We start from the raw sequence: 12,663 nt of genomic DNA, 5'->3' as shown, positions 1-12,663 counted from the left end.
GCCTCCGCAGGCGAAGGGCACAAATGATCTGGTCCCATCCCCCATCCACTGTCAATCCTGCGAATTCTAGCTGCTCTCCCTCGCTGCTCTTCCTTGCCCCCTTCCAAGAAGTTTCCATTTGTTTTATTTTTTTCTCCAGCCCAAGGTCCTCGGTGATAGACTCCAGCGTGGATTTTAATTGCCTCAATCGGCAGTCTTTCTCCCCAGCCGTCAGTCAGAAGCTGGACGGTGGGTCCGGCGACAGCGCGCTCGAAAGCGCAAGACTGGTGCGCCGCCGGGGACCTCGCGGCTCAGTAGGCAGGCATTAGGCGCCGCTAAGGAGCTGAAATGAGCCCATTAACGCGTAGGCGCCCTTCCCCCACCATCCTCTCTCCAAGCTCGAGAGTAGTTCCTGATTCTGGCCCAGTCTCTCGGCTCTGGAGGTCACAGCGACCCCCAAACCCTCTAGAAGGCCGGGCGGGAACCGTGCCTCCTGCGCAGCGGGAGCCAGACCTCACACAACGCGCCTATCGGCGGGTAGGTAAGACTTCTCTCCACCAACCTCCCCGCCTCGCCTACGTCTCTCGGGTCCACCCTTCTCCGAGGCCAGCGCGAAGTCAACAGCGTTAGCACCCTGGACAGCGCATCCGGGCGCGGCCGAGAAGCCCGCACCCTCTCCCCTCGCCGGCTGCGTGAGCTCTCCTGCACGCCTCCCGCCCACTCCGCCTCCAGCTCCTACGTACTGTCTGTCTCTCACCCTCATGATTCAGCTCCCTCCCTCTACCATTTTTGCCTCCGCCGCCCCCGATCCAACAGTTTTGGCTCCCCTCGCCTTCAAAATCATTCGGGCGCTCAGCGCTTGCTTTCCCCTCTCCGGGCTGTGAGAACCCTCCGGTCCCCTTTTCTATTTAACATTCATGGCTTTCAGAGCGTTGCCACTTCTCAAAGCCTTAACTAACTAAAACACACACACACACACACGTGCGGACGCACACGCAGACACGCATATTTCCTGTCCCTGAGTGAAACCCACACTCTGCCTCGTGGCTGCGCAGGTCCCGGCGCGGCGCCCTCCTCCTTCCACACACACGCGCGCACACACGCGCGTACACACTCACGCACGCGCGCGCGCGCAGGACCCAGCCGAGGGCAGCTCGCCGACACTTGGCTTTCGGAGGCGATCTGCTCCCGTCTCGCAGCGCCAATGGCTTCTCCGGGCTCCGGTTTTTGGTCCTTCGGATCTGAAGATGGCTCCGGGGACCCCGAGAACCCCGGCACAGGTAGGAAAATCAGGACCTGCAGCAGGCGAGCTTTTGAGGGTGGGCTGGGATTTGCGGAGCTGGGGAAGACGAAGGAGGTTTTCCAAATGCAACAGGAAACTTCAGCGGCTTCGCCCTGCTCTCGGGCTAAGTCCCGATGGCCCAAGAGCTCAGAATCCCCACAGGTCTTTGTCCCCTAAGAAGACGCCCCAAGAATGCTGGGCCCCTTTCCGCAAGTCTGAGCGAGCCTTCCCATCAGAGGCGTCTCCTCGACCCTCGGTTCCGCGGGCCTGGGACACTGCCACCATCTTGGTGTCTGGACCCCGGGGAGGGACGGAGTCGCAGTGGGGAAAGAATGATTTGGAAAGGAGACAATTCTTGGTTTGGAAGGAGAGCCTCCAGGAAAGGGACCGGCTCGGTGTCTAGGAAAACTGGCCCAAGAGAGGCAGGAAGGGGGGGGGGGGGAGTTTGCCTGAACCGACTGGCACTTAGAAGGCAAAAGCAAGGGGGCGCGATGTGAGCTTCTCCTTGGGAAAAGAAACAGAAAACCGGGCCCGGCGGGAACGCCAGGCTCCCGAGCCACCTCCCGCGCCTGCCTGCGGTGCCGAACCCTGGGCGGCCCCTCCCTGCACCCCAGGTTTATTAACGTTGTTCACATAGAACGAAATTTCACGCGTCCGTCTGTCTGCTCTTCTCTTTCTGCCTCGCGGGCCTCGTGCGTGTCTTTCCTCACAGCCAGAGCCTGGTGTCAGGTGGCCCAGAAGTTCACGGGCGGCATCGGAAACAAGCTGTGTGGTGAGTGTCGGAGCCCAGGGGCGGGCGGCGAACAGGGCCAGGCGCAGAGCCACGTTCTCAGCTCTGCGCCCCCAGCAGCGGAGTCGGGGTCGCAGGGTCCGGGGTGGGCGGGGGCGGGGAGCCCGGCCCTGCGGGGCGCTCACAGAGGTCCGCGTTGCGTGTCCTTGCCCAGCTCTGCTCTACGGAGACGCGGAGAAGCCGGCGGAGAACGGCGGGAGCGAGCCCCCGCGGGCCACCTCCCGGAAGGCCGCCTGTGCCTGCAACCAGAAGCCCTGCAGCTGTCCCAAAGCCGACGTCAACTACGCGTTTCTACACGCAACAGGTAAAGGCTCCCAGTTGCGCCCCGGGGTGCCACTGCCCTCGCTCTGCCCCGCCCACCGCCTCGGGGAGGAACCGGCGCCTGGAGCCGGACCCCAGGCTTCCCGGTGGAAGACGGAGGTCAACCTTGGGAGAACCTTCCGCTGAAAGTGAGACCCGCAGGGCCTGCCCGGGGAGTGGGAAACCCGACCCGGGGCTCTGCGCCGCGCTGCGCGCCGGGCGCCCGCGTTGGAAGGGGGCTCTCCGGCGCCGCGCTCTTTCCCTAGCGCCGCCCTTGGGGTCGCGCGTGGCCGTGGTGCCCGCTAGCGCGGAGCTCCCGGTGAGCTGCTTGGTGCCGCCGAGGCCTCGGGGGGGACTCGGTTTCCAGTTCCGAAGTGCAAAGACTCTCTAAGTCCTTAGATCGCAAGAGTAATTTGTAGCTGCGATTTCACCGGAGAACGACTCTATTCACGTGAGAACCGCACGCCGTGTTGCTCCCTTGCGTTTACATACCTGGTCATGCAAACACGCACGGGGGTCACATAAACACATACACGGACTTTGGAAACGGGGGGCCTTCCTAATAGGCCAGAGATCCTAACTTTGCATGTTCCGCTTTGCCTGGTTTGCCCAAAGGCCTTCCTCAAACATTTCCGACGTGGAGAATTTCCATAATCATTTAGGATGATTTTCTGAGAAATAACATTTAGGCGAACCCCTGTGAAGAGGCACGCTCTCTTTAAAAAATAAAGCAAACAAATTTTGAATTGAAATGCAAGAATTCATTTGGGGTGGGAGGTGGGGGAGAAATTCTAAAATCTCTCATTCCTTGGTTTTTGAAAAATGCCTCCCTTTTAAAGAAAACGCTCTGCATTTCCAGAAGATCTTTTTAAACATACAGTCGCTCAGTTCATAGAGAAATTGCTGGATCAAGATCTTGCCTGGGTATTTTCATAGTAAAATTAAAATGTGGAATTTTGATGGCAGTATTCTGGACATATTAAGTTAAATAATATATGTTATTAAAATTAATTTTATTTGTTAAAAAATAAAATGTGGCGTTTTGATTCCATTCCTTAGACTTGCTGCCAGCGTGTGATGGAGAAAGACCCACCTTGGCGTTTCTGCAGGATGTTATGGATATTTTGCTTCAATATGTGGTGAAAAGTTTCGATAGATCAACCAAAGTGATTGATTTCCATTACCCTAATGAGCTTCTTCAAGAATATAATTGGGAACTGGCAGACCAACCACAAAATTTGGAGGAAATTTTGATGCATTGCCAAACAACTCTAAAATATGCAATTAAAACAGGTATTGTCCCATCAGAAATAATAAAGCTCTTTTTCTTTTCACAATCTTTATTTTTTTTCTATAAAATGTTTTCTGTTTTTTGGAGTTACAGATATTTTCAAATTTACAAAATTTTTTCATCATTTAAAAAAACAGTCATTATTAGAATGATCCTAATCAAAAGCACCGATTACTATCATCAGTGTTAATGCTTCTGAAGTTGATAATGTCAGAAACATTATGTAATTATAAATCATCATATTTTACACTGCACATATTTGTCATGGAGATTAACCACTGATGTAGAAACAATCATTTGTCAGCAGAGGCCAGTAGAAGAGACCCAAAATGCAGGGGGGGGGGGGAGGGGAGAGGGGCTATGGAAATAAACACTCAAAAAAAAGAAACATGATCCAAACAAAAGCCCAAATACTAATGTAGTGCTGAGCATTTCCTTGGCATAGGAAGGTTCAGAAATTGGACAAACCATCCTATGTAATTGTTGGTGCAGAGGGATAATATTTTGGCATTGTCTCACATGGCCAACACTTTAGATTTGAACTCCAGGTTGTCTCTTTTCAAAGAAATGTACACAAAAGAAAACACAATTCAAACTACCTTAACAATTCAGCCACATTATACAAGAACACATGCTTCATAGCCCCTCTGAATATAAGATAAAGGGAAAAGGGGGGTGGGGGAAATCAGATATCCTTAGGGGCAATTTATTGCTTTTCCACTGTACCCTTTGTACCCTCTCCATTTATGGTGCCAGGAGTACCATTTGTTGGGTGCATTCTAAGTTTTAATTTTGTCTACACCAAGTCAGCTGTTCATCTCCCAGGTCATGATTACCCCTTTCTTTTCTACATTGTCTCTGATCATCCCTATACAAGGTGGCACTACACTTCATCAGAGCCATAAAAAGGACTGAATTTTCCAGGGGAAAGGGAGAGACCTTGTGGATCTAAATTGATTTGTGGCTAATTGATTTGGAGCTGAATTTGATCCATATCATTCTAATCAACAACAAACATTTTAAGAATGTTTGCTGTGTGATTTTAGCTCTTTGTGTGTGTGAGTGAGTGTGTGTGTATGGTATGTGTGGGGGGGAGGGGGATTATTTGTACATTCTTTATACCAACCGAGAGGAAAGGTTGATGCATAGAAGAAACCTTAGGAAATTAATTTACTGAATTATTAGTGTCCACTTTTGTGAGACTATTGACTTAAAACTAAATACATAGAGAAAGGAATTTAGCTTGGTGATTTCTATTAGACTCAGTTTGTGCAGTATGGTTTTTGAAGGCTTATTGGATATTATTCTCAGTCATTCATGGAGAATTCACATGATGTATATACTAGGTATCAAAGATCGTTTTTTTTTCTCCCAGCTTTTCATGTATCTGTAAGTACAAATCTGAACAATGCTTTTAATTCATTTTTGTTTGACCCATTCCCTTAACCGAATATTTAAATGTTTATAGTAAAATGCTACTTTTTTTTTTTTTGCTACCAAACCAAAAAGAATCTATACAAATGTTTTACATCTTTGTCCTTAAAAACTGATGGTGTCTGAAATACAATTTAAAGAGTTAAGATAATGGAAATTGCAAGTCAATGAAAGTAATTCTGCCAGTCTTCCATTTAGTGTCAGGAAAACATGGATCAGTTCAATACTTTGATTTTTACCATAATGCTTGTAAACTTTTGGGCAAGTGTAGCTCTGATGCATGTTATTTAAAGTTCAGGGAAAAAATGATTAAGTTGGATTTCTAAGCAAGACATATTGATATTAATTCAATATCAATATTATTCATAACATACATAATCTTCCCCTCTGCCCTCAAATAGCATTTTAAAGAATTAACAGCGGTCACCTTTTTTTAACTAGCAAGGTTATAGGTTTTTATGCCATAACCTGACAAGTAGTACTACTTAGGGGCTGTAAAGCAGTTACCACTTTGCTGCATTAAACATTTTAATGATTCTCAGGAGATTCTTTTACAAATTGCAACTTATCACCTGATTTTTACTGAAAGTCCTTAACCTAATTTCCACTTGGGCTCCAAGCTTAGAGAGGAGTGAGGGGCAGTGAGGAAATGCTTTTAAATGATGCCTTCATGTTTTATTAAAATTATCTCTGTAAGAAATATTAGAACTGAAAACTGCCAAGAACGATAGAATTCTGCAATAATTAGCCTTTGTGGGGGTCCTTCGATTTGGTGGTGGTGGTTGGGTGGTGGAGGAGTTAAATACTGTCTTGTATCCTTTAACCAAACCCGCAGACAAAGGAATTGAAGGGTCAGGAAGTGAGGCCCCCCTTGGGCGCACGTTGCCAATACAAAGAGAGCAGTTTCGATGACTTTGAGCCCCTCCCCAGCGGATTGTAGACAGGCTGTCTGTGCCTCGTACCTGGCTCATTTGCTAATCTGTGGGGAGCATTCCAGAGCCCGGAGCAGCTCTAATCTCACCTCTCAAACTCGCTGTCTCCCTGGCTGCTCCGGCTGTGGTGGCCACCTGATTCCTGGAGCAGAGCCTCAGCACAGGGCGGTGGGGGAGCGGCGGCAGCAGCTGGATGCCAGGGCTGCGGGACAGCGGGCGAGCTCCAAGGCAGGTCTCACACCTTTCCTCTCAGAGAGCCCTGCCTGGGTTCACCTGCAGCTTGTAGAGGTCATGCAAAGGGAGCAAAATAGTATTTCTTCAGAAACCAAGAGGTCATGTTGTTCTGACCTGTCAAATTATCTCCCTCTCTATTTTCACATCATTATCAGTGAATGAAAAATTTTTGAGGGAGGAGAGATTCAGGGAAAAATGGGAGACCAAGGCCAAAAAAGTATATAGAAGGGAGATGGGCCATGGAAGCATCAAACTTGTTTCCACAGTTTCCCAAAAGCAGTCATCAGGGGGGACTGGTCTTCTCACATCCTGGGCCACAACAAGGCCTCGGAATCCCTCTCAATTTTATGCAGAGGTTTTCATGCCAAAGTTTCCATAGAGTTGAATAGTGTGTGATAGGAGACACCAGATTCATGGAGAAAATGCATATGAATTGGTAGAGTAGATTAATGGATAGATTTGCTAATCCTTATTAATTTCCTCACTTTAAAGAAATGGCTTAAGGAAAGAGAGATGCAGAGGCACCAAGAGGGAGCAGAAGGCTAGGATTTCAGCTGTGAGCTCTAATGAAATGGGGAGTCAATGAGGCAGAGAGGAGCGGAGGGTTGTTCCAGAGGGCAGAGGCGTGGAGCCAGAAAGAAGGCTTTTTCACTTTCCGTGGATGCATAAACTGACAGGGTCAGCGTCACAGGGCCTGGAAAAGAGCAAAAAAGACAGACGGGCACTGTGCAAGGCCACAGGGAGGTAAAACAATGGTGGAGATCGTGTTGAGAGCTGCACAAAACCCAGTCTCTCAGATGTGCTCCTTTCTTTGCCAGCTCCTATCTTTTCTCAGCATCTAATTGTCCAGCCACATGCCAGAGGCTGATAAGAGAGCACTCCAGTCCTAGAGATAAGCAGTGTGTTGACTTTGTCCCTACTTTCCGAATTGCCTTTTTTTATCTTGTTTTTCCCATGCTGGCGTGAAAGACTATCACATCCCCGGGCTTCAGACAGGTGTCCAGTAAGTGGCAGGTGCCTTTTTATCAGATGCTATTTCCATAATTGTTCATGTTTCAAAATTTTTGCTGCTAAGCAAATCACAGATTTATAGATAGGTTTTTATGGGGCAAGACATGAAAGTAGAATTCTAATGAGATACTTACCATCACATTTAAAATAATAGCCTCAGGAGTATTTAGATGTCAACCCCTTTAGAGAGTCTAAGAGAAATCCAGAAATTAATTAGATAAGCCTTGCTAATGGACTGATTGGTCCATTGACTATATCTTCATGTATCTTGTTGATAAAACAGTGATGTTGACTGTATTCATCTTTATTTTAAATCACAGCTATGAAAGAGTTCTGTTGTTTATAATTCAATATTTGGACAGAAAATAATTGACAAGAATTAGGTTTCTCCATGCCATCTTTAGACAATCATCACCTTTTGAATCCAGGGCAAATCATTCAACAGAATGTCCTATTTTCTCATTTTTGCCTTGTCTTTCGTAATCATCAGCCATTTGTCACTGATATTATTATGAATGTCGGCATGCCTGGTGGATGTCATGGTATGACTGATTCCAGAACAGCTTCAACAAAAAAGGATTTTCAGCAGCAAGAGTGTAAACAAGAAAAGCCTGTCTTTGAATAGCTTTGGACTGCACAAGCACTGTAGTCTACAAATATATTGAAAGAATGCTAGGAAATAAGCTTGCTTCCACATTGCAGGCCACACTTGTTATTTTTAATAGGGAATATTTAAAGGACAATTTTTAGAGTGTGTTTTAAGAAATACCAAAAATCCAAAATCGTCTCTCTTATTAGAGGCAATGTTCCTTTGGGATGTGTGTGCACGCACACACGCGTGCGTATTGGGTTTCTCAATATAGATTTCCTATTACTGAAGGATCTTTCAAGGTTCTTTAGCAAGAGAAATTGTGTGTATGAGATGCATTTATTTTCATTGGATGCAGTCCTGATTCTGCTATTCCATTTTATGCAGGGCATCCCAGATATTTCAATCAACTCTCCACTGGACTGGATATGGTTGGATTAGCAGCAGACTGGCTGACATCAACAGCAAATACTAACATGTAAGTAGGTAAATGTGTTTTTGTGTAATCCAGGATAATTATTAGTGAGATTCCATAGTCTTTATTCTAACTCACATGTGAAAATCTCTTAAAAGTAGTCCTTAAAATAGTGATATGGATGTCAGACGTACATCACTGTCACTCTAGCTTAACAGAATATAGCCTGATATAATTTTCATGCAAAGCTATACAACATTTTTAAACATAAAAGGGACCTTTTTTTTTTGCATTTTGGATTTATAATTATTTATACCATCGAAGAGAAACGAGACTAGATGTTGTCTTTTAAATAGTGTTACTCGGCAATGTTCTTTATTTATTCAATATGATAAATGACCCTTGTGGACCTAAGCCAATAATTGAAGCTCTTAACTTTACAAATATAGAAAAATGAGCAAACCTTTTAGAAGACATAATTTTCTCTCTGCTTAATGTATAACCATAACATTTGTGAGTGTAGGGTTTGAAAAAGGAAATGGTTCTGTAAAAATTGTAATGGTGAATTATTTATTTGAGTTACGTCCGTAAAGTGTGGTTATTACTACATTTCAGGTTCACCTATGAAATCGCTCCAGTATTTGTGCTTTTGGAATATGTCACGCTAAAGAAAATGAGAGAAATCATTGGCTGGCCAGGGGGCTCTGGCGATGGGATATTTTCTCCTGGTATATATTTCAACTTTTCTTTGTGTTTCTTCTGTTATGCAATGCCCTGTTATGAACCTAGGAAATCTTAAATATCTTGTCTGTATTTCTGCTTAGGTTAAATAGGTTGTATATTGATCAAAAAAATGAATGTCATTAAGTACGAACGACCATTCTCCATGCCTCCAAGCCAACCATCCCATGCTTGAACATTAGTTATTTGTGTTCAAAAAGAGCATAAACAAATATATTTACCCAGGACTTCTATTGGGATCCCCCACACAGGATGTATGCATCATGTGGAACAAAAGAATAAAGATTCCTAATAGGAGAATTCACTCTCCGATGCTCTTCCCAGAATTAGAGAAAGGAAAAGGGTAGCTCATTTAATAAAACATTCTCTGTTTGAGAGTGCATGACAGACAGATCTACTTAATAGATGCTAAGAACCTTGTTCCTTTGAAGCAACAGGCAGAGAAGCTGATTTACACGAATTTCAAGGAGGGTAGAGAGCGCCTCCCAGACAGTTTGTTAGAGCTAAAAGAGGGTGATGATTTCTTCAGGAATTTTCTCATTCCTTCTCTGCTTTATCGCGCCGTTCAGTCTTTTGCAGCCTGCTTTTTATCACCCTCCATTGCATTCTGAGCTCCATTATTTACACCTTTCCCAGCCAAGAGAATCAACCTGAAACAAAGGCCTGCCCTTGGTTCCCAGGGGTGTTTGTGACCTTGGTTTGATGCAGAGAAGGAACAGAAGTTAGGAAGGCAGTGGGAAAAGAGTCACTGACCCATGGGAAAGAAACCTGGTGTGCAGATCATCACCTAATCAGTGGCAGGAAGGAGGTCATCATAACAGGGTGGGTGCTCTCCTGGAGGAGCCAGCGCCACACCTGCCATTGTGCCAGGCCTAGCAAAGGCCACCCTATGATCTCTGTTCAGGAAATCTCCAAAGACAAGGGGATGATGGGGGAGGGGGGAGATAAAGAACAGATGGAAAGAGGAAATGCTAAACGGCAACAGTGGTGTCAAGGCCAGGGCTTAAATCAAGCAGCTTTACCTACAAGGTCAGAGCTGCTATTTTATTTTATGTTTTTAAAGCTATAGCACTTTTTTTTTTTTAGGTACTGAAGGAAAACATCTTAGTTAAATTGTAGGGAAAATTAGCCTTTTCTTTTGAAGTCACTGAACACCAGCTGTGATGAATTTTTAATCTAGCCTTTATTTTGTAGAGAAGTTAGTACTTAGTTTTTCTCTGGAAAACCATCCCCTATTGAGGGATCTTTGTCATCAGTGCCTGGAACTGATGCTCTTAAGGCTTAAGGTATTGTTCATGAGCCATTAGGGTAGGGTTCAGAGATCAACTTCACTTCTACCTTTATGCTTTCTCCTCTTATAAGGGTGGTTGCGTGATTGAGTTGTCCCTGAGAGAGCCAGGAGCATCCCAGGCTCTATGTTAATGGTCCTCAGGAGGGAGGAGAGAACAGCTGCTAACAGCTGCTCCTGTGGACCCTAAAAAGTTGACTAAAGGGTCTTGGGCCAGGCCTAATTTATCTGGCTGGTCTTAGAACCCACCTGCCCCAGAAAATGTACTCTCAGAAGAAGCATCCTCTCTGGCAGTTCTGCTAAGCCAAGTGTGGACTTAGGGCTTCCCCACCACCCTCATCAATGACAGGGAATGATCACAAGAAACTGTTAGACAAGACTGAAGCTTGATCATGGGGCTCCTTCCTTGGGCCCTAAAGACCCAAAAGGGAACCCACAGATGTCATGCTACAGTAATGTAACTTAGGCATTGCAAAGTGGGGAGGGGACAGAAGAAAAGGCCATTGGCAACCTGTTTCTTCTCTGCTCTCCATGGACATTACAGAGGAAAGGTTGATAGCATCCTTAATCACTAACGGATGCTTTTCTAGGTAGCAGTCAGCCTTATTCCCGGAGTGAAGGGTCTTACAATTTGAGGGGTGGGGATAGGGGAAATCATACATATTACATGCCAGAGATCTGAAAGTCCTGTTACCTGGGACTAAACATGAAGAGTTAAGTCTGTGGCTGAATATATCGCTCAGCTAGTTGCCTCACGCCTTCACCTGTAACATCCAGAGACTTCGTGCTTCATGGAAAGTCCTTTGGGATTTCTAGAAGAAATCTGTTTATATGATGTCCCCTATGCCTGACAGCCACAGAGAACTGAGCATTTGTCACTGCTCAGCAAGTCATGAAGGACTGAGGGAAAGAGGAAAGGCTTGGCTTAGTCACAATCCTTTCCTGTCTACAGGATTTTCGGAATGAGTCAAGGCTTGCTTTCACATCCTTTCTCTGGAAGCTTCATGGGCAGCAAGAGCAGGCAGGACTCGTGGATCTGTCCTCCTGCCTGTACTGCACAAAGCAGTCTGCTCTGTCCAGAGGCCCAGAAACCGCTTCATCTGTCTCAGGGCTGCTGAACCCTCAGAGAATCACTGAGGTGCAAACGGAAGAGGGGAAGGCAGAGCTGGGAGCTTCTTGGATAAGTGTCCTGTGAAATGCACTTTCTTTGTGTACATCTTTCCCTTTGTCTTCTGCTCTCTTTTTTCCCCAGCCTGCCTGAAAAGAATGAGGGCAGCGGTTCTCAGTGGGAGAATTTTGCCCCCCAGTTTTTCCCCCAAGGGGCATTTGGCAAAGTCTGGAGACATTTTTGGTTGTCACTCTGATGGAACATAGTGCTGCTGGCATCTGGTGGGTAGAGGCCAGGGATACTGCTAAACACCGTGCAGTGCACAGCCCCCTACAAGAAGTTATCCAGCCCAAAATACTGTTAAGTGCCGGGATTGAGAAACCAGAACTGGAGTGCAAGTTCCTTTAAAAACTCCTCCATTCCCTACACAGTCAGAGTTTTAGACGGGGTGTCTGCTCAGAGCAGGTCTGACCTGGATTCTGCTTGCCCCATGTCTCTGGGGTCTGGAAAAAGTAGAAATTGTCCTCATTCTGACTGATGACAGAGCCAGGATCTGGTGGACGACTGCTCTGTATCAGGCTGCTTTCTTGCGTCAGAGCCCAGGGCTCATGAGGCAAAGATCGTGCCCAAAGATCGTGTGGGCCATTCAGCCACATACTGAGAGCCCTTCTGCTCCTAAGCCACGTGAAGGGAAAGGAACTCAGGGTACTCACTTAATGCAGGGCCTGGGCGTGTTCTGCTTTGAGTGAGAGGGGGAGATAGTACTTCACTCTGCCTCATGATCTCACAGTTTCCATGCTGGCATATTCATTTGCATGCACAACAATCTGTCTTTTTGCTGGATAGCAAAAATCCTAACCTTTCCAACAATCCTGGGGGAAATCTCACTTTTCTCTGTTTATCAAACAAGACTCTACTTAACAGATACAAATTTTATTGTATGAAATCTTTGACAGCCTTAGGATGACACAGGAAAAGTAATTCTATATGAACTTGAAATTCCCTTAGTTGCACATTCCCTATAATTATAAAATAAGATTTTGTTAACTATTACGATTATATTTTAATGATATCTTTAGGAGGAAAGAAGTATTTATAGGGAATTAACAAGTGAGTATGATGAGCTGGACTTGGATGTGGATTAACATCAACTGATTTGTATCCGTTCAAGTGCAAGGCATTGAATGAACTGGAATGAAAAGAAATGTCTTCTACATGAGGATCTAAGTAAGATTTTCCTAAGCCTCATGCTGAATGACTGCACTCACA

General features: G+C 45.8%; 1 protein-coding gene across 2 annotated transcripts in view; it reads left to right on the top strand.

Annotated features, from left to right (window-relative positions):
- Positions 1-212: 212 nt before the first annotated feature.
- Positions 213-12,663, top strand: part of GAD2 (glutamate decarboxylase 2) — a 76,702-nt gene continuing 64,251 nt past the window's right edge. For both annotated transcript variants that reach the window (XM_081136371.1, XM_081136370.1), the window contains exons 1-6: positions 213-1,259; positions 1,974-2,033; positions 2,206-2,355; positions 3,411-3,644; positions 8,230-8,320; positions 8,873-8,985. In XM_081136371.1, the coding sequence (XP_080992497.1) occupies positions 1,184-1,259; positions 1,974-2,033; positions 2,206-2,355; positions 3,411-3,644; positions 8,230-8,320; positions 8,873-8,985 (724 nt within the window). In that variant the 5' untranslated portion in view covers positions 213-1,183. The remainder of the gene's footprint in view (positions 1,260-1,973; positions 2,034-2,205; positions 2,356-3,410; positions 3,645-8,229; positions 8,321-8,872; positions 8,986-12,663) is intronic.

The sequence above is a fragment of the Miniopterus schreibersii genome (assembly GCF_964146895.1).
Source record: "Miniopterus schreibersii genome assembly, chromosome: 1".
NCBI classification, from domain to species: Eukaryota; Metazoa; Chordata; class Mammalia; order Chiroptera; family Miniopteridae; genus Miniopterus; species Miniopterus schreibersii.
Note: the sequence above shows the minus strand (reverse complement) of the source record. Positions and strands in the feature narration are given on the sequence as shown.